This window comes from Bison bison, unplaced genomic scaffold (genome assembly GCF_000754665.1).
Source record: "Bison bison bison isolate TAMUID 2011002044 unplaced genomic scaffold, Bison_UMD1.0 scf7180017864215, whole genome shotgun sequence".
Taxonomy (NCBI): Eukaryota; Metazoa; Chordata; class Mammalia; order Artiodactyla; family Bovidae; genus Bison; species Bison bison.
The window spans coordinates 2216657-2239405 of record NW_011494787.1 but is presented as its reverse complement, the minus strand read 5'-3'; the positions used below and the strand labels follow the sequence as shown (position 1 = coordinate 2239405).

At 40.6% G+C, this 22749-nt stretch overlaps 1 protein-coding gene across 9 annotated transcripts in view; it reads right to left on the bottom strand.

The window, feature by feature from the left end:
• Positions 1-9638: 9638 nt before the first annotated feature.
• AAK1 (AP2 associated kinase 1) overlaps positions 9639-22749 on the bottom strand; it is a 164811-nt gene continuing 151700 nt past the window's right edge. For 8 of the 9 annotated variants that reach the window (XM_010845305.1, XM_010845309.1, XM_010845308.1 and 5 more), the window contains one exon: positions 9639-12843. In XM_010845305.1, the coding sequence (XP_010843607.1) occupies positions 11729-12843 (1115 nt within the window). In that variant the 3' untranslated portion in view covers positions 9639-11728. Of the gene's footprint in view, positions 12844-14064; positions 22276-22749 lie in introns of those variants that run through there. The other variant, XM_010845312.1, reaches the window with a different exon arrangement.

The window sequence follows — 22749 nt, the reverse complement described above, 5'->3', positions numbered from 1 at the left end:
GATCACAGCCATTCTGACTGGTGTGAAATGGTACCTCATTGTGGTTTTGATTTGCATTTCTCTGATAATGAGTGATGTTGAGCATCTTTTCATGTGTTTGTTAGCCATCTGTATGTCTTCTTTGGAGAAATGTCTGTTTAGTTCTTTGGCCCATTTTTTGATTGGGTTGTTTATTTTTCTGGAACTCTTAACCCACTGCAATCAGTCCCCACCACTTTACAAGAATTGCTCTTGCCAGGATCAATTGCCTCCTACTGGACAAATCCAACAAGCATTTTTGTCATTACGTCTCTCTGGCATTTAACACCTCTGCTTATCCTTGAAATGTTTTCCTCCTATAACCTTGGTGTCACCTTCTGTTTTTCTGCCTATATTTGTGGCCTGGTTTCTCTCATGGAATTTTTTTTTTTTCCATTTATGCTTTAAATGTAGATATTCCCAAAGGATGTTAGAAGTGCTCTTCTCCTTACTCTACATTCTCCTTCATTGATCTCATCTATATCTAGGCATTCAAATACCACTATCACTCACTGTCAGGAGTCTAGACTTCTCTCCTGACTCATACAGCTAATGACTATCTGGACAACTTCACTTTGATAGCCCCTACGTAGGCCCAGGACATTTTGAACCTCTGTAGTGGTTTCATCGAATGCTTTTTGTTTTTAAAAGATTTACTTATGGTTACGCTAGGTCTTTGCTGCTGCACAGGCTTTCTCGTTGCCTCTAGCAGGGGCTACTCTCAAGCTGCGGTGCACATGCTTCTCATTTCAGTGACTTCTCTTGTTGCAGAGCATGGTCTCTAGGCGCATGGGCTTCAGTAGCTGTGGCACATGGGCTCAGAAGTTGCGGCTCACAGGCTCTAGAGCATAGGCTCAATAGCTGTGGCCCATGGGTTTAGTTGCTCCGTGGCATGTGGAATTCTCCTGGACCAGGGATCAAAACTGTGTCCCCTGCATTGGCAGGTGGATTCTTAACCACTGAACCACCATGGAAGGCCCTTATCCAATGTTTTTGAATAAAGATATTTTAATTGGGCTAATATTGATGAATTTTCATCAAGAAATTCTATAAAGCAACTCCATTAAGTCAAGTCAATTCTTGGATCAATTTCCTATGCACTGAATTTCCATTTTATTGTAATTCTGTTCATTGGGATCTGGTCTTTTCTATAAGCATTTTACAATGGAAATTTATTAGTCAATTTTTGGTTCATTTCAAATTTTGCCAATAGTTTCTGCTACTGAGTTCTCCTGCGGCCACTATATCTAGTAAATTCCAACTTCCCAAATCAAAATTTCGATTTAAATTGCCATGATTTCATGCTTTCATCAATTTATGTGTAGTTTTAGCTGCTTTGAATTTTACTTAAACTGAATGATATTCACTATAAACTGAAAAAAGGCTGACAGTTTATATTTAATTTTGGTTAAGAGAAAATTGTGATCAGTTCCTCCCAGATAATGAAAGCTTTCATTAGAGTGAAAAATAAAATATGTGCTTGGGGTCAATAAGTACTGCTCAAAAACAGGATGTGGTATGGGAGATCTGGTCCTTGTATAAAACTACTAATTTCACAATACCTGACTTTAAGAATTCCACACGCAGCGATGGTATTGGCCCCAAATTTCAGCCCTAGAAAACTGGGCTGCCTTCTGAAGAAAATATTTGGAGTCCTTTTGGGCCTCTGGGCTATGAAGAAGTACTTGGTTTCCTTCCATGAAAGGTGACATAATTCAGTACAAGGAAACATAAGGGGAAAGATCTTTGCCTTAAAATCCAGAGAAACAGGTCTAAACCATCAGCTCATGGCTTTCCCCCGGATCTTACTCTGGCTCCTCCCCCTTGGATCTTGATTAGGGCACAATATAAGGGCACTTCCTTCCTGGCTGGTCTCTCACCGACCCATCTCGGGGCTGGCAAAAGTGAGTCATTAAAGGGTGAATGAATGCAATCAGAGATCACCCTGTGGGAACTGGAGCTTTTAACTCTGGCTCTGGCTCCCATTAAGGCAGAGATGACTCACCACAGGTAAACTCCATCCACTTCTGCAGAAAGCTCTGACTCCTGCATCTCAGTGGGAGTATTGCATCTGAAAGGGTTTCCCCCAGAGCACTCTGAGTCACAGGTAAGGAAGACTGTGCTTTTGGTTAACTTGAAATACGAAAAAACCATAAGAACTTCACATTGTGGAATTAGGTATATTTAAAGATAAATGAATCAGATCTTAAAATAAATCTTCAGAAAAAGTAGGCGAACTCTTGTTTTACTCATGCATCTTATACCAGAGTTCTTTGGCTCCCTGAATTTTCCTTGAACACCATACCTGTGAACTCAGTCCAGTGGGTGTCAGGCTCATCAAAGCTCTGTTATTTTCTCAGATTTGGAAAGGAAACAGGAGGCAGGTTTTCCTCACAGCATGAATTTTAAATTTCTTAGGTATAATCCATTTCCACCCAAGATTTCTCTTTCTAGTTTCTTATGGTCTCTTTTTAGAGATTTTTTTTTTTTTTTGAAAGCTGCATGTTGATGCAGGTCACATTCAGGTAACACATTTTAGAAGTTCACAGGAAAGTTTACATATTAGGGAGCTCTGTGATTTTCCCAGCTCAGTCCTTAGGCTCCATTATCTTATTTCATTTATGTCTCCACAAACATCCAGATGAAAAGTGGGTCTCAGGAAATAACTGCCAGCATTGGAAACCAATTCACCAACCAACCAACCAAAAGCTGTTCTTTGAAACTTAAAAATGTAGAATAAAGCTTGGTACTAAGTGAAAGACACATATGGAGCCCTTCAGTCCTAGGAAGATTTGACTTAAGGAATAATGCAAAGTGTAAATCATTTATTTTAATTAGGTCCATTTTAATAAAGTGTACAGAAGTTTACATCTCAAACAATTATCCTTAAAAACTAGCAGATACATAAGATAGACCACACGAAGGGTGCAATAACATAAATCCAAGAGTCTGCAAAAAAGAGGTATTGCAAAAACTGTTAAGATTGACTCTATAAATGTCTCTTTCCCTTTCCCATGTTCATAGTCCTTGAGATTGCATGCACATACTGTTTTCTGAGGTCTGATGACCTCAATATTCTCACAGTTGAACTGACCTCCTCATTCAGTCAACTCAAAATATAGTCAGTAAAGGGAGTTCACCTCTTCTTCCTGGAATGAGCATGGTCCTTGGCCTGTATTCCGTTTCTGTCTCCTAACAAATGACGTTAAATGTTCCCTCTGAATTTCAAAGTAACATCTTACAGGCCTCGTAGTGTTCTAGTCACTACTGCCCTCCCAATACCACACATGAACGAGGTGTTTAGGTCAAACGCTATTGAGTTTCATCCTTGTGGATGAAAAAAGCATGCTTACTGTGGAAATGAGTCTAAAGCAGCGGCTGCTTTCTCTCCCCTTCATCTAGAACAATTCCAGTTCTAGATCACAAAGTTGTAGGTAAACAGCACTGAATTTACTCATTTCAAACATCTACTGTCACCTCTTGCTATTCTTTGGATGCCTTCATCAGGAGGTCTTTAACACCATGGCAGAAAGCACAAGGATACACACATGCACACACTTCACGCACACTCCTCAAGTAGGAGTCTTTGGTTGACTCAGAGTATAACTGATTTGCCATTTCAGAAACGAAAGGTGATATTGTCTTCTCTCGCCCCCAAAGTCTCACTTTAACTGATATTGGGGAAAAAAATATTTCTGCAATTCCTTACCAAAAGGAATCACACAGATCCCTCTAACATGTATATATGGTTCTCTTATAATGCAATGTAGATAACATTGACTTGATTTCAAGAACAAAACATTGCTATTATAAACTCAAGATACTGTCACTCATATTGAGATTGCTGAGAAGTAGCTCAGACTAAATTTCTTATGGAATTACAAATTACCTTTTACAAGTTGTTCTAGAGTCCCTTCATGCATAAACCTGCCCCTGTGTCCTAGAAGAGCACGGGGCTTTTGAGTTGTGTCTCTGAAGAGTAAGGCTGGGCTTCTGCCAACCTTCCTTCTAATCCATAAGATATGGGGAAGGTGAACCATTTCATTTTTATTTAGAATTATTCCAGTGTGATATTATCACAGGCTAGGCTGAAATTTAAGAAGAAACTGTTTAGAGTAAAAAGGAAGGTAAGTAAAAATCAACATGATCCTTCAGTCTTCTCTTTCATTCCCCACTTATTGGTATGGTTATAATAGGGGAATGTCAAATGAGGAAATGAGCAAGCAAGGTAAGCCACATAGACTTGCAGCAATAGAGAAAAACCAGAAAAGACCAGGTCTGTCAGTTTAAGGATGGGATCTTAGGCATTACACTTAGGCCTGATTCTTAATGAAGGTCAAGGTGCAAATGAGGCTAGCAGGACTGTAAGTCAGACAGCAGGAGGCATCCTGGCAACTGAGACACCGTCAGTGTGAATTCCCACAACAAGGGGGAGCAGCCAAGTTGTTTTCAACAACCTAGCAAATTTATCTTACAGTGAAAGAACACAAAAACAATCCCCAACTAGATACTACTTTTTATTTTCAAGCATTTTGAAATTTTCCGTTAAGTGAACTTCACAAGTTTGCAAGTGTTCTGCTGGTTAAAACCAATCAATCAACAAACAGATAGTTGACAGTCATTTGGAAAGGCTAAGAATTTAAATTACATGATTCTATTTAAAATCTTCATGTTTACTCCAGAAGGCAAGATTGGAGGGTCAGAACTCAGGAATGGCTGTGGGCATCTAGAAGGTGCTCCTATCTCCTTAGAAGGTCTTTTTAGTGACTCTCCTATGTACCTTGCATCAGAACAATCTGGTTTCATATAAAACTGCATCTGTGTGACCTGCAGCCATTCCAAAGCTGACTGGCCTGTGTTCTCCAATTTCAAATTCAAAGACACAGCAGAGAATAACATTTTCCTTATTAAAGGGACCCCAGGGGCCCCAACTTAAGTAGTATCCTTCCCGCTAGAGTGAGTTAGATCTCACTCTTCTCTGAATTTTCTATTTGATACAATGCATACATATTATGTAACCTACGTTTTGCCAACTTTTCATTATGGAAACAAATATAGCATGAGTGAATTTCTATTGCCAGATCACTCTGGTGATTACACCTATCTTAAAGAAACTGAAATCTGTTACTTTATGTCAGTGAAATGTCCACCAAATAGTTGAAAACATTGATGTACATGTATTCTAAAACTTACTAAATAATGGGTCAATAAGATATTGGTATTTTTCTTAAAAGTTCAAAAAGAAATCTTGGTCGCCTGGCTACACGCAGACCTAATATGGGGGTGTAAATACGTACACACCAGTCCACACATATGAAATTTTCAACTCAACAATGAGTGAGCCCAAAATGAAAAAGAATTTGTGGCCAAGATATCACTGAATCCTGTCCAGCACCTGCTGTAGCATCAAATTTTGTTCATTTTCCATTTTCCAATCTAATAAGGATTTGAAGCTAAAGGGCTCTCGGTGTAAGCCTGGTGGCTCAGCCAGTAAAGAATTCGCCTGTAATGAAGGAGATGGAAGAGATGTGGGTTCAATCCCTGGGTCGGGAATATCCCCTGGAAAAAGAAATGGCAACCCACTCTAGTATTCTTGCCTGGAGAATCTCATGGACAGAAGAGCCTGGTGGGCTCCAGTCAGGAGTCGCAAAGAGTCAGACACGACTGAGTGACTAAGCACACACCCAAGAGTGGGCCTAAGAAATAGATATGCTAAACATTTTTCACCACACGTAAGATAACTTCATTAATTCAATACTGTGTGTTAGTCGATTAACGTGGATTCTTTAAGAGTTCATCAGTGTATGCTGTAGGTCAATGTTTTATGTCTAAATATATTGTGGCTCATTGCACTCCACTGAAATGAAAGGTCACAGGTTCCTGCATTCTGTTTCATATGTGTAATGCATATAAAACAGAAAACAAACTAAACAAGGAGTGCAGCATTTTGTTCACTATATGTTTTCTTTTTCTCTTTAATGTTAGCTTGCTGTAGTTGTTGGAAACATGCATTTGCTATTTAATTCAAAGCACTCTGAGCACTCCTGATTTCTTAAAGCTAAATTTCCCAGATTTCAGGATGGCCTCTACAAAAATCTTTTATCTTTATTTTTAAAATTTTATTATTTTTTTTGCCCGCACTGCGTGGCATGAAGGAGCTTAGCTCTCCATCCAGGGATGGAACCTGTACCCACGTGCATTGGGAGCAGAGACTCAACCACAAGACCACCAGGGAAGTCCCAAGAACACTTTATCTCTACATGATGCATTTAACCTATATGATCCAAAGATGATCAGCACAGAATCCACTAGTTATTCGCTAATAATTAATGTAATCCAATAATCCAAAAATGTTCATGCATCATTAAGGAGACAACAGTAATTTATGTGTGTCTATATTCCTTGTTCAAAAAAGGTATTTACAAAGTCTCCACCCAGCATAGGTCTCTAGCAAGAATAAAATAAAAAAGGGTTACAAGCTCAGCTTGACAAATAATTCAATTATGTAATAAGATCACCATTTTATTGATTTCATCTTGAGAACAAAAATGATCAGGAGGGATTGATCAAAAAACCAAAGAAAAGTAATTTCACAGGGCTGTTACAAAGGTAATCCTGAGTAGTTTCAAAGGGTGAATTAGAATGACCTTCTACTTTAAGAGTTTCTAGGATGAACCTTACTTGAATATTCCCATCTTTTTCACTTCTGAACAGTATGAAAAGGCAAAAAGGACGCTGAAAGATGAACTCCCCAGGTTGGTAGGTGCCCAATATACTACTGCAGATGAGTGGAGAAATAACTCCAGAAAGTATGAAAAGGTGGAGCCAAAGTAAAAACAACATTCAGTTGTGGATGTGACTGGTGATGAAAGTAAAGTCTGATGCTGTAAAGAGCAATACTGCATAGGAACCTGGAATGTTAGGTCCATGAATCAAGGCAAATTGGAAGCAGTCAAACAGGAGATGGCAAGAGTGAACGTCGACATTTTATGAATCAGCAAACTAAAATGGACTGGAATGGGTGAATTTAACTCAGATGACCATTATATCTACTACTCAAGGCAAGAATCCCTTAGAAGAAACGAAATAGCCATCAGAGTCAACAAAAGAGTCCAAAATGCAGTACTTGGACACAATCTCAAAAATGACAGAATGATCTCTGTTCGTTTCCAAGGCAAACCATTCAATATCATGGTAATCCAAGTCTATGCCCCGACTAGTAATGCTGAAGAAGCTGAAGTTGAATGGTTCTATGAAGAACTACAAGATCTTCTAGAACTAAAACCCAAAAAAGATGTCCTTTTCATTATAGGGGATTGGAATGCAAAAGTAGGAAGTCAAGAAATACCTGGAGTAACAGGGAAATTTGGCCTTGGACTACAGAATGAAGCAGGGCAAAGGCTAATAGAGTTTTGCCAAGAGAACGCACTGGTCATAGCAAACGCCCTCTTTCAACAACACAAGAGAAGACTCTATACATGGACATCACCAGTCAATACTGAAATCAGATAGATTATATTCTTTGCAGCCAAAGATGGAGAAGCTCTATACAATCAGCAAAAACAAGACCCAGAGCTGACTGTGGCTCAGATGAACTCCTTATTGCCAAATTTGGACTTAAATTGAAGAAAGTAGGAAAAACCACTAGACCATTCGGGTATGACCTAAATAAAATCCCTTACGATTATACAGTGGAAATGAGAAATAGATTCAAGGGATTAGATCTGAAAGAGTGCCTGAAGAACTATGGATGGAGGTTCATGACATTGTACAGGAGGCGGTGATCAAGACCATCCCCAAGAAAAAGAAATGCAAAAAGGCAAAATAGTCATCTGAGGAGGCCTTACAAATAGCTGAGAAAAGAAGAGAAGCCAAAGGCAAAGAAGACAAGGAAAGATATACCCATTTGAATGCAGAGTTCCAAAGAATAGCAAGGAGAGGTAAGAAAGCCTTCCTCAGTGATCAATGCAAAGAAATAGAGGAAAACAATAGAATGGGAAAGACTAGAGATCTCTTTAAGAAAATTAGAGATACCAAGGGAACATTTCATGCAAAGATGGGCTCAATAAAGGACAGAAATGGTATGGACCTAACAGAAGATATTAAGAAGAGGTGACAAGAATACACAGAAGAACTACACAAAAAAGATCTTCACGACCCAGATAATCATGATGGTGTGATCACTCACCTAGAGTCAGACATCCTGGAATATGAAGTCAAAGTAGAACTTAGGAAGCATCACTCTGAACAAATCTAGTGGAGGTGATGGAATTTCAGTTAAGCTATTTCAAATCCTAAAAGATGGTGCTGTTAAAGTGCTATACTCAGTATGCCAACAAACTTGGACAATTCAGCAGAGGCCACAGGACTGGAAAAGGTCAATTTTCATTCCAATCCCAAAGAAAGGCAATGCCAAAGAATGCTCAAACTACCCCACAATGGCACTCATCTCACATGCTAGCAAAGTAATGTTCAAAATTCTCCAAGCCAGGCTTCAACAATAAGTGAACTGTGAAATTCCAGATGTTCAAGCTGGATTTAGAAAAGGCAGAGTAACCAGAGATCAAATTGCCAACATCCATTGGATCATTGAAAAAGTGAGAGAGTTCCGGAAAAACATCTATTTCTGCTTTATTGACTATGCCAAAGCCTTTGACTGTGTGGATCACAATCAACTGTGGAAACTTCTGAAAGAGATGAGAATACCAGACAATCTGACCTGCCTCCTGAGAAATCTGTATGCAGGCCAAGAAGCAACAGTTAGAGCTGGACATGCAACAATAGACTGGTTCCAAATCGGGAAAGGAGTACGTTAAGGCTGTATATTGTCACCCTGCTTATTTAACTTATATTCAGAGTACATCATGAGAAATGCTGGACTGGATGAAGCACAAGCTGGAATCAAGATTGCTGGGAGAAATATCAATCACCTCAGATATGCAGATGACACACTTATGGAGAAAGCAAAGAAGAATTAAAGAGCCTCTTGATGAAAGAGAAGAGTGAAAAAGATGGCTTAAAATTCAACAGTCAGAAAACTAAGATCATGTCATTTGGCTCCATCACTTCATGGCAAATAGATGAAAAAACAATGGAAACAGTGAGAGACTTTATTTTGGGGGGCTCCAAAATCACTGCAGATGGTGACTGCAGCCATGAAATTCAAAGACGCTTGCTCCTTGGAAGAAAAGCTATGACCAACCTAGACAGCATATTAAAAAGCAGAGACATTGCTTTCCCAAGAAAGGTCCGTCTAGTCAAAGCTATGGTTTTTCCAGTAGTCATGTATGGATGTGAGAGTTGGACTATAAAGAAAGCTGAGCACCAAAGAATTGATACTTTTGAATGTGGTGCTGGAGAAGACTCTTGAGAATCCCTTTGACAGCTAACCAGTCCATCCTAAAGGAAATCAGTCCTGAATATTCATTGGAAGGACTGCTGTAGAAGCTGAAACTCCAAAACTTTGGCCATCTGATGTGAAGAGCTGCCTCATTTGAAAAGACCCTGATGCTGGGAAAGATTGAAGGTGGGAGAAGGGGATGACAGAGGATGAGATGGTTGGATGTCATCACTGACTCAACGGACATGAGTTTGAGTAAACTCTGGGAGTTGGTGATGGCCAGGGAGGCCTGGCGTGCTGCAGTCCATGGGGTCACAGAGTCGGACACGACTGAGCGACTGAACTGAACTTTCACTCCTGCTCATGCAGGCTTGTGCACTGATAATGACCAAGGTAAGAATTTGGGGTGCAAATTTTCATACTCGTTAGCCAAAATCAGTCAATTAGAAAGATAATTCAACGTCCACTGTTACACAGAAAATTCAGAAATGATCATTGGGAGAAAAGCCCAGTGAACATTTAGCATCCTCAAAAGTAAAGGGGCGGCACTGCTGAAGCCTCAGTTGGAAAAACCACTGCTAGGAGCCCTGACCCACTGCCCATTATTTACCTTTTAACTTGGACAGCTGAAATAGGTGGAGACTGAACTAGAAAAAGTCTTGAGAAGTATCTGTTTATATTTTACTGTCAAGTTCCCAGAATTTCAAATTTAAAAATACGACATTTAGTCAACGTCAATCGAGTCTGGCATTCAGGCTTGATTCTCGGATGAATTTCCCATAATTCTTAAGTCATTACTCTTGGTTGGTGAGCAGCTCTTCTAACTTCTCCAGCTAATGAAGAAATCATGAACATTTACTAGGAGTCACAGGGAACTTTCAAGTTGAAACATGAAATTCTTTAGCAGAAATCTTCTCACTGAGATGTAAGTTTCAACTTAAGGCACTAATAATAATAAAGGGCATGAGAACAGTCAAGAATAACTTAGAGCTTTCCAGAAATAGAAGACATCTCAAAAACTTAAGTCAAGCACCTGTCTGACCTGCTTCACCATCCGAGGGGACAAAGAATGGAAAGGTTCTTGTGGCTGACTGGTTCAGCTCTTTTCCATTCTCCCAAACTTATTTACATCTCAGGTTTCTACTTCCTCAAGGGGCAGACGAAGGTGACAAGGATGTGGAAAAACAAAAAGCAAATCTTGTTTGTAGCCTAGTCTCATGATCAATTAATTTTGTAATGACAGCATGGAGTGCTCAGACCTAAGATTTTTTAAATTACTTGATTACTTTTTAAAATTACTTAGACCCCAAACCCAGTGGTTGTAACTGTAACAAAGGGTTCTTTTCTATTGTTCTCAGGGGAAACTGTATAAGGATAATTTTTCAAGACTTTGTAAATGAAATTTGTTAATAGCAAATTCTAAAGGAAAAAACAATCTACTTAGAAAATTCCATTCCAGCAGGATTTTCCTACTCATTCCAATAAATTAAATTTTGCCATGAGAAAAGAAGGCAATAAAAACAGGGTTCAAGGAAGTTAGGTTAGGAGAACAAATACCAGCAAATGAGTGATTGTACGCAAGGTGGGACAGGATTTACCTAAAGGAAGAATGTTTCCTGTGCAAACAGACGTGTACACACACAGCTGTGCACTCACATGAATTTTTAAAGTGTGCACGTGGGAGAAAGCTCCACATTATCAGACACCAGCACAGAGATCTCATCTGCTTGCATTTCTACAAAGGAAAGGATCTAACACACGTTACACACCCACTGACACTCATGCATGAGGACTAGGGTGGCCTACACAGACTCAGATCCAGAGCTTTCTAAGAGTTGCTGGTTTTAGAGGAATGACTAGTATCTTCGGGATCACACTTCCTTTTGATGAGCAGAATTTTTATCTTGTGTTTCCTTCCTGAAATGTACCCTTTTCAAGAGTATGAAACCAAGTCTGGGAGGAACTCATCTTAATTCCTCATTAGACATGACTCAGAACAGGAACTACAGGAATCAAAGTAGCAATAACATGGCCCCTTTGGGAAGTTATTTCTGGATTTACTGACAAGTAGTTTGAGATTAAAACAGTTTCTAGGCACACAAGAGAAAGCAGAATTCTGGGTGGAGGTGAAGATGGACACGCTCACCGAAAGTCAAGAAATCAATATAAACAAAAGCAATGAGCATAACTTAAAGGAGTTTCAACTAAGTATCACCTCGACTGAGTTTGTTGACTCAAGAAGTTCTGCTCTGACTCATGGAACTGAAAGAGAATAATTGATATAATCTTCTCAGGAAGGCTCAGCTGGGAGTGATGTGGTGGGTATTGAGGGTAGGGTAGAGACAGAGGCCTGAGGCTCAGGCATGGTTCCTAAGGTTTCTGTTTGCCTGATTTCGAAGGAAAGGGTGCTAAAGCAAAAGGATCAGCAGCTGGCAGCTCCGTAGTCCTGGAGGCAAGGGATGTGATGGAAACGGAGCCAGCTATCGACTGCTTATTGGTTTGCGAAACAATTTTGTAGGCAGCGATGGGCTGGGCTTCTGGATTCGGCTCATCTTCCGGGCTATAGTGACGGGAATATTTGGATAAAGACTGGGGGCGGAATGGTTTGCCTGCCACGGGGCCTGAGACAGCTTCTTTCTGGGGCTGAGGTCCTTTGTTTCTGTCATTAGGATGGGCCCCAGATTCCAGGGAGGAGCCCCTGGAAGAGATGCTGTCAAGATGGTCTGCTGCTTGTACAGGATGGGAGGGGAGGTTAGACGGCTGGACAAAGCCAGCCATGGAATACTGAGCTCGGGCAGACGGGTACACGGCTCGATCGAGGCCCGGGAGCAGAGGGATGTCATCGGTCTGACTGAGGAGACCGGGCTGCTCCTGGGCGGGGCTCTGGGCAACTGCTGACTCCTCCATGCCTTTCTTCTTGGTAAAGGGAGCTCTCAAGAACACATCCGTCTCCTCTGGCTGGGAAGGGGCCACGTTGCCCTTGGAGACAAAGGGGGCTTTGGCAAAAATGTCATCAGCGGGAATCCTTGAGCTCCGGAAGGGGGCAGTGGCGAACACATCTGGCTCACCGAGTCCATCTGCAATTGGCTGAATGAGGGCTCCGAATTGGTTCTTCCTCCCACCTTGCGAGGCCTTGGCCTGCGCAGGAGTGACCTCCGGCTGAGTGAAGGGAGTAGCTCCTCCTAGCTTCCCCTGCGGAGGCTTGCAGCTCTCATCCTCTTCTTCTGACTCCAAAAGCAGAGGGCGAGAGCCACTGCAGTCCAGCATGTCCCCCTCGAGGTCGGTCCCCTCCTCTTCGCTGCTGTGGAACGAGCTGTTGCTGGAAGGGCCATCTCGGGCCAAGTAGTCAGATTCCAAACTGTTCTGAGTTTTCGTGCCAGGTACCCGGGAGGGGTCTGGGTATAGAGGAAGGCCTTTAACACCCGTCGATTCTTTAAAGTGCTCTACAGTTATTACAGGAGAGGAAATGGGCTCTCTCTGGAGACCTAGAAAAGCACAAAATGCAGAATTAATGCACTGGTCCATTCAACGCTCTTTGGAACACTCAATGGTCAACCCGTGGCAGGAACATTGTGGGACCAAATAATGGATGTTGAAAATGGAAAAAGGAAAAACAGAACAAGAAAAGTCAGGCAAGGAAACGGCACACAAATTGGAACACAACCAATCAAGGTCTCACATTTCGGAACACGAGGAACAATGTGGAGGAAAGGAGATGAAGGTGTTAGGCACACAGACATTCAGCGTTAACTATGCAATGCTCCTGCACGCGTGGGGCCAGGCACTGACACCTGCTCTACCTGACTGGCTCTGGATGGAATGAAAAACCCAGTCCCTCATCGCCACATCTACCGTGACAGTTCTGGCTGATGCAGAGATACTGTCTGGGGACAAACTCAGTTCAGATCTGATGTGTGGTCACCTGCTCCCCACCGCCTGTGACTGAAAACTGCACCTCCCCCCTCCAAAAAAAGCAGCAGAACATGGCTGCTTGATAAATACACAATTACTTGATGATTGACATCATAAACACTACTCAAAGAGTATAAGAGTGCCCCAAATATGAATGCTGAAGGCACTTTTCAAAAGGGAGACATAATCAATATCACATTTAACAGATCACCTTCAGCTGGAGTTGCCCTGGAATTTTGTTTTCAGTCTTCCAAGTTAGCAAAGATCTCCTCTGCTTAAATGTATCCGTCATAAGCTTCTTTAAGCAAAAGGAGGAAAATGCACAGGTAATTACAGAAGTATTTGCAAATGCTAATATGCTAATCGATTTCTATCTAGGTAGAGGTGCCTCAGGGTGCTCTGGCTTTCAAGATCAAACAGACAATTATCAGAATGCAAGAGAGCTTACCTTCCAAAAATATTAGCAGGTTAGAAGTATGTCATTGGGCACATGTTAGCAAGAGGGCAGGAAAAAGGCATATGTAACTAAGCAAGAAGAATCCAGAGAAAAGGGTGATTGGGGGCAGAGGTATCATGTCATCATGGGTTTCCCAACCCACCAGGGGAAGAAATTACAGGTACCATGATTTGGATTCTATAGATGATTCAGAACCTCTGTACAGAAGTAATTCAATCATCCTCTCCCCACATTACCCTCTCCCCTTCTATGCAAACCATTAGCTAGCAGAAACATCTGCTAACAATTTTCCCCTGCTAAAGTTTCTGCTTGAATTAAGCACACAGAACACAGCAGAAGCGGCATCAAAATCAATTTATTGGGAAACGAGTTAGAGACATTACATTGTAAAGTGATGTAGAGAGTGATCTGAACATTTTAGGAGATATTGTACAAAAATACTATGTTTCTCTGAATCCTGTAATTTTTTTAAGCAGTGCTTATTTTTTATTTTAGTGCTTCTTTTTAAACAGTTCTGACCTTAAGTATTGTTTTTGGAAACAAAAGTGCCCCCCCCCCCCCTTCTCTTTTTAAAACTGTGAATGTATTTGGTAAATTCCAATTTAGAAACTCTTTAAGTTAAACTCTGTACTGGTGCCAAAAGACTTTCTGAATAGTTTTTGAAGAGGATAAATGTTTCCTTGCACTGTAACTTTAATATGTGCACCTACACGCTGATAGGAAAGCGTTAGTCAGGGAACAGGAAATAAATGGAATACCTTCTCCCTTGAAATATATGTGGAGGGACATAACTCTGACCTCTCAAGCAAGCATACTGATATTAGATCTGTCACAGTGATCCCCAGATGATGGTATCTGGGAGGAAATTCAAAATGCAGTAGGGCAGGGAAGTTTTCCAAATTTAGATCTGCTAAGCAAAGTGGTAGGAACCACCCCTTCCAAACTCCTTGAACCACTTTCTAACATAGTATCAGTTGTACGAAGTTTTTAGTTCTCAAAACTAAGGCATGGCTTCTCATCTCCGAAAACAACCCTAAATGCTGATGCAGTTCTGTGGGAGAGCAACTTATCTCTTAGGAAAGAACTGACACATTTAGTCAAGCCAATGATCAACTCTGGCCACCATATGGACCAACAATGAAAATGAGCACTAATTTGACTGGAGCTAGTGTTTGGGGGAAATTTTAATGGAATGCAGTCAAATCAAATTGTAAGCACTGCCAAGTTGCTTCAGTCGTGTCCGACTCTGTGCAACCCCATAGACGGCAGCCCACCAGGCTCCTCCGTCCATGGGATTTTCCGGGCAACAGTACTGGAGTGGGGTGCCATCGCCTTCTCCAACTGTAAGCACAGACCTCCAAAAAGCAGTTACCTATAGAACGTGGGCGTCTTGGATGCCTGCAGAATTAGATGACATTTTGAGAGCTGGAAGGTACCAAGTAGGGGTGCCCATATCCAGAGTTGGAGAGGCTGGAAGGGCATTCCTAGCCTATATAAACTATTTATGTTAAAAAGCGAGTTCTTGGTCGACTGTAAATCTGCCAACTCCGAGCATATTCCTATGACTTTCATAGTGAATAATAGGAAAATCATACCTAAAGTTTGCAACAACTTTTTAAAAATGTACATAGTCACAAAAATACTATAACATTAAGTTTGACAGGAGAACTAGTATCCAGTTCTTCAAAGCAAGACCAGACCTATTTGATCTCTGAGCATAAATCTGCTCTATAGGATTGGAAAAGTACATTTAAAGGATTCTCCTGAAAAGGCCCAATCTGTTAACCTTTCCATTCTTTTTAGAGGAGGTGCAGTATGACCAAGGCTCAGAGCAACTGCCCTTTGCAACTCTCCAAACCCGGCATTCTGGAGACCAGAGACAAGCAGTGGGTATAGGGTGCGCAGACATCCACATCCCCGCAGGGAATTTTGGTAGTGGCAGCCCAAGAAACAAAGCAGTCAAGAGAAGGAGGAATTCTAAATAACTGTAAACAGAAGACAGACATTAAATCTTGTTGGCGGTTAGAGGGTTTCATTTTTTTTCCCCTTAATATGAATGTATTATTGTAGGAAGGGAAAACATGTTTTCAGGGTGAATAGTCCTTATATGTGAAGATAGCCTTGTACTGTTGGAAAAACATGTTGGAAGCCGTCTGCCTGTGAGCGATGAAAGATTTACACTAACTTAACCTCAGTGTCTTGGCCCATTTCCTTTTCGAACCAATGGCTATGCATGGCAGACATCCAGTGATCATAAAACTCAAAAAGCTAGCCAGTTGTTCTTGGGGTGTGGGGTGATGGGGCGGGGTGGCTGGGCTAAACCCCAGGACCTGACCTCACAGAGTCAGGGTCTCCCTTATCAAGCATAAGGATCTTCCTTATCATGAAGTTTAAGGTGAGGAAATTTTGTTCTAATTCTCTCAAATTAAGTCATGTCTCTCTCTCTCTTTTTTGGTTTAGCACGTTAAATTAAGCAAGAAGTCAAAACACACTTCTTTTTCTTGCTTTGATGTAGGGACTATGTGAGAGGTAAGGTCAAGCACACTGTTCCAACGCTTCCACTAGGGATAACTCCATTTTAGTCTATTTTGAGGCTCCAAACTACATCAATTTCAGTAAAGAGCTTATATGCTTTGAAGGAAAGACATACTCACAAGTATCTGATGATTTTGCAAAGACTCTCACCAATCCCCCCTTAATTTCCCAAGCAACTCAAAGTGCTGAATGACTTAGAATAGGTTACCCCTGGAAATTTTATCTGATGGACACAGTGAAGGCCAATGTTCCCTTAAAAAAGAAAAATCGAAATCTGAAGACTGAAATTTCAGGCTGGATCTTCCTGAGTGCCATATATCATAGGTGACCAGAATTTCACTTTCTCCCATACTATAAAGTGAAATAACAATTAGAAGAAGCATCAGAGACATACTTCTTGCCCCAAACTGGAAATTAACACTTGGGAGTATTGGAAAACCTTCTCAGTTAATTAGCAAATAGAAAGCAAAATACATCCCTTCCCAAGAACTTCAGAAATGCAGCACCAAATGAAATCCACACTCTTTCAGAGTTGAATCAGGGAATCAGGAGATGTGCTTCAAATGCATAATTTCCATGACCTTTTGCTTAGACAATAAGATCAAGCATTTGGTTCTACCATATGCTGTGGCGTTGCACTAAAACCCATGCCTGGGAGCTAACACTGGCTAGCGATGCTGTGTCTCTCAAGCCAATGGGGCAATTAAATGAGAGAGATTTCTCCTTGGGCATAAAACTGCTGTTGCCAAGACAAAATGTTTAATTAAATTGGCCTGGGTACATCAATGATTAAATTCAAGGAGGGCAGCTGCAAATGTGTGCTCCCTTTAACAACTCCACGTCTGGTCGTATCAAATGCAGGCTCACAGGGGTTTTCATCTCCATGACCACAGGTGAAGCCAGGGTAGGCAGGACTCATTAAAACGTCCTCGGCACGTCTCTCAGATGTGTTTGCACAGCACTCGTGCACAGGTGCTTATTGTCACTCAACAATGTGTTTAAATCCTTTCTGTAAAAGTGGCTTTTCAGATCAAGAAAAGAGCAGCTATTGTAGGTTATTTATAGCTCTGAACATCATGCTCCCCGTTGAACAGATAAAAGTCTTTATTTTTCTGTATGTTTACATAAGAAATTTGTTTACAGACTTTTTTTTTTATACAATACTTGCGTAGCAATGTTCAAATGTCACATTTTTTACTGTATAAGATAGCTTCATGTACCTCTGTTTGCTTTGTCTTCTTGGGGAGGACAGGAAAAAGGTCTATGGTAAATACACATATACTTGATGAGGGGGGTGTGCAACAGGGCAGAAGAGACTCCCAGGGAAAGAGTGAACTGAGGCCACTACATCAGAGTGGGAACCAAGGAGACACCTTCCATTCTAGCAAAACCACCACTTCATAATTCTGCATAGATCAGCTCTGACCCAGAACCTCTCTCCCTGATCATCATGAAAGGAAACCCAAGAGAAACAAAATAGTATCATGTTACAGTTCCTTGAAATGGAGGCCATCTGGGATTCATTCTGACTCAAGAAATCCAAGCACATCCAGCTCCAGGAGCATTACTAGTGGGGAAAAGGAAAAGGCTAACTTTGTGTTGGTAAAACTACAGTCTCTTGAGAGGAGTAAAAGATAGCTTTGTAATATCTGGAGTGTTTCAGTAAAGGTACCATGTTAAATATCCATCTAACAATTTCTTTATCCGGCAGCCTCTGACTAGCTGAATTCAATACTTTGGGGGCAATCCTGTCATTTTATCTCCAAACTTTAAGTGCATGGCTACAGAATTCTGAATCTTATAGACTGAGAAAGTTAGACTCCTGGAACTACAGCTAAACATCAGCATGGGAGACTTCGTTTTGACCCAAGTTATCTACAGGGTGTATCTTGTCAGCTGACTTCATAGGCTTCCATACCGCTGGGCTGAGGTCAACCCCAAAAGTCCCCTCCTTCCCCCAGCACTGCTGAAGGCAGAACTGTTCCCGACCTGGGGAGAAAGCTGTGTTGGTTTGAATCATTTGTCAGGGGAGCTCCCCAAAAAGATCAGAAACAACACTCAATAGTTCATCTTGAGGAAAACAAGTTCTTTTCTGGGTTTGTTCCCCTATAATTATTAGCAATCCAAATTCCATAATTCTCACTTGGGAAGAGGCAAGTCCGGTATCCAATGACATTAAACAAACTGACAATCTCTTTCAGAGGTATTATAAAACCCGTATTTTTCAATTTTCTAAGCCATACTAAAGACAGGCAAAATCACACAAGTTCCTTTATTCAGAATATTAAAGAAATTAAGACTGATTGTTGTCACAGTCCATTATAAGGTCTTCTCTGGGAATTTTCAGTGGATTATTCTTCTGACTATCTTCCATTGTAACCACTCTTCAGTGTAGGGGAGTGGTTTTGCTTTTTTGGAAACATCAAATGTTACTTAGAACCAAGACTGGTGAAAAAAGGGTAAGAGCATAGGTTCAGATGCTGAAAGAGATACTAATTAGATAATAATACAACTGATTTTCTTATACTTTTAACATAAATGGTGGCAGCATCATTAAAATAAGTATTATTTTCCCAAGTAAAACTAGATGCCTTTGAAGGGAACACTCAATTAGATGTCACAATTTTGATATGTCTGCTAAAGAAATCACTAACTATAATCATATTCACAAGTGTCCATTTAAACCTTATCTCCTCTGAGGCCTGTGTTTTCACTGGGACTTGAATTTGGTGATCTAGTTATCTGAATGCTGTAAAGGGGAAAAGAAAAATCCAATTTGTGATATTTTCTGGTTTAGTTACTATTTTGCACAGTTGGAATATATGCTTACAGTACTTGCCCATTTTAAAATAGCAGATCCTTGATTACACAGTTTACAATAATTGAAATCTGACGCTGTTGGAATAGGTAGATGCATGTGTGTAATATTAAAAAAAGGAAAATCTGTCCAACATTCTGTGATGACTTAGGGGTCTCTTCAGGTAACCAAGAAGCAACCCAGGTTAGCGAAAGCCTATTATAATTCTCTAAAATATAAATACTACTATAGTAATAGTAAGAGCTACGGAAGATAACTGAAGGACATCAGGATTATCTAAATCCTTCATAGTCCTCCTAAAGCATCAAAATAAACACTGAGAACCCTAGAATTCTATAATCTTAAAAACCATCTGGTTCAAAGTCATCACTGTAGTAAGGAGCAGTTCTAAGAAGTGAAGCTCCTGCTGAAGGCCACTTGGCCAGGGACTGGCAAAGGTCAGGAGGAGCTCCCAGGGGGCCTCTCCTGCCCGGATCTCTTCTCCCACCACCCACATCTATGAAATGAAGTGGATGAACTAGAATAATCTTTAAGGTCCCTCTTGTAGCTCAGTCTACAGTTTCAAAATTCTATCAATTATTAGCATACTATGCTCATCTCAAATAAACCCTTTTAGCTCAGGGATGGTGCTATAAACGAAAGGAGGCCCCATTTATTGAGTCACTCACATGTTTTCTTTAACAGAAAAATAGTTCTATCCTTTGAAGACTTACTCCTAAAGAACAAACTCAAGATAATTTCATGTCATTATCCCCCTCAGGCTTCCTTCCTCCACCCAGTCTCTCTGGTTTCTAGTCTGTTCATTTTTATTAACATTCTCTATTAAGCTTTACTGAGCCAGATGACTAGATAATATATCTCAATGTAATTATGGGTAATACATGAAAAGGACAATTGAGAGACAGCTAATTTCTAAACTGTACTCTTCATGGCTTCAATTACATTAGGAAGCTAGATATTTCACTGTATTTCTAACATGTATGTATGGAAAAAAATCAGATTGGAAAACACAGGCATAAAACATTATTCTTATTTAAAAATAAACTATCTCCTTCATTAGTTTACATATTCTTTCTATGTCTGGGAAAAAGTACACCATTTTGATCTTCAGTAATAATCCTGTCCATAAAAGGGCAAACCAAGTCCCATTTTCACTGTCCAGTCAAGGAGAGCTTTTCAAGCATATCTTTTTTAACTCTCAGTAGGAAGGTTATACCTCCCTCAATTCTGGGAATGATTCGTTATCCTAACAGAGGCCTGTACGTCATGCATCTAGTTTCAGCTGGCACGGATGTACTTAAAGTCAGAAGGAAAACTGAAAAGTTCTGACTTTTCCTCTGCTGCCTTTCAAAGGCTTTTGAAGCTTGACCTCTGGGGTCAAAGCTTGACCTCTAAAGTACAGTGTGTTGCAGGCTGTTGTTGCTGTTCAGCTTTCTTTTTTCCCCTTAAAGTGCAAACATGAGGAAGCAGAAACAAGAGTACTAGACAGGGAAACAAGCAAATGGACCTGGAATTTTATTGGTACAATCTGATCAGCTAAGAGGTTCCCTTTTGACCGTGGAAATGGCACTCTAGGAAGAGAACCAAATGGGGCTCTCTGTGCCCACCTCTTATCAAAGGATGATTTGATATAACTGCTTTGCATGTAAGGAAAAAAATATACTTTAGTGAGGAAGGACATGTACAGAGGGTGACCATGAGGCATGTTGTCACATCAGTGCAGGGGCCTTTATTTATTTTATGAACAATATTCTAAGGTTAGTGAGAAACTGCTTTGTTTTTTAATCTAAGAAGCCAAGGAAAACCAACTGAACATATTTCACTGGCTGTATCCTTCAGTTCAAACATCAGAGAAAGAAAGGTAAGTAGCCAGAGTCAAATTGTGCCTGGTGTGTCTGCATACCTATTTCTGATTATCTGAAAATAAACAACATGCTTATTCTACAAAGACAGAGGACCTGCTGAAAGCTTATAGCAACACACAAGTCTATTCAAAATGATTCCATATGTTACACTGTAGGGCTGCCGTGTAGTTAGTTATACAAGGGAAAGAGATCAAAACCCTGTACAGACACCTGATATCGGACTTGAAACGCCAAGTGGAAACAGAACTATTCAGTGTCTTCATTTATACACAATTTACAATATTTGATTCAAAATAAAAATCACAAGAAAAATACATCTGTTTCTGCTACAATTCCTTCCCTTCCCTCATCCACCCCCCAGTGAAAAGTCTTCTAATAAAAGGTATCATATTACCATATTGTCTTGTTTTGGTCTAATTCTGAGATCCCGGCTTGGGATAGTTAAACACTAAAAGGAATGGCAATACTTGGAATTTATATAATGTACACATTTTATCCAAGGATCTCAAGTACTTGCGGTCACGTCTCCAGATCTGAGAAATCACGGTTCAATGGAAGCCAGAATGCTGGAAGGATGCTGGGCAGGTTGCATGGGGTGTAAAATCTCTTGGCTAAGTCTATGATCAAACAAGGTCAGAGTTGGTTGGCTAGAGCTGGGCTCAATTTCTCTTTCCGGACATAAACCATCAGTCAGTTTTACCCTCTCTTAAACCACACACCCATCTCTAGGTTACTGCCTAGAGTAAAAACCAACTGAAGAAGCCATGTCCTCAGGATAATGCAGCAGGATAGAAAAGCAAAAACAGAGAAACACATTCATCAGCATCTGGCCAGAGGAGATGGGGTTGGGAGGATCGATTTGGGAGGCCATTCCTAGCAAGAATGAGACAAAGGTGTCAATTCACTAGTTTCAGTTACAGTTAAGCTTGTGGTGGAGTCGACTCCAGCGGAGGTGAAGCTCATGGCATCTAGCGCTTGATGTAAGATAATGCTATTGAAGACGGGTAATGAGAAAACACAGCAAACTAACAGGGAGGAACTGGCCAACGAGTATCTGGAGGGCAAAGTGATTTTCTTTCCTTATCATTTCTATGGGAGAAGGCAAGGGATAGAAGATCAGGGCTAGAGGGCCCCTTATTTGCAGATTAAAAAAAAATCATTTTCTTATAACTCCGTAATGAAAATGTATATTACGGTATGAAGGTTACAGAACTGCATCTGCTACTGGGTCACGGCTACAGGTCTATGAGCTGATCCACCAGCAGCAAAGACCTGGCTAGGTTGGGAAGACTGGACTCAGAGCTCCCACTGCTGTTTCTAGAGTGCCCACCTGGAAGTGGAGAGATAGGAATTCAGTACAAAACACAGAGGGTTAAGGTTTAGATGTGCAGAATAAGCAAAGGAAAAAAAAAAACAAATCAAAACAAAAAAATCCTGGAGAAGCAACAATTTACATTTTGAAAACTCTTACATGTTAATTCTTAAACATATAACTTAGTTGTCCACCACCTCCCACCAAAAGTTCGGGCACTGTGTGCACACCACACTGTAGGCAGGAGATCTCGCAAAGAGCATGCTATTTTCAAATGAGTATCTATTTTGCCTGAGAACTGCTGGCTGTACATAATTTCCAGATAATATCAACTCACTTCCCTGATAAAGTAAAATCAGTAATTTTTGATTTGGGGAGGAAGTAGTTATTAAGACTACTGCAATAAAAACATGCTTTAAGAATACATAGATGGTCTTATGGCAATTCAGTGCTTTATGGCATGTTCAAATAACAAAGAGGAAAAAAAGGATA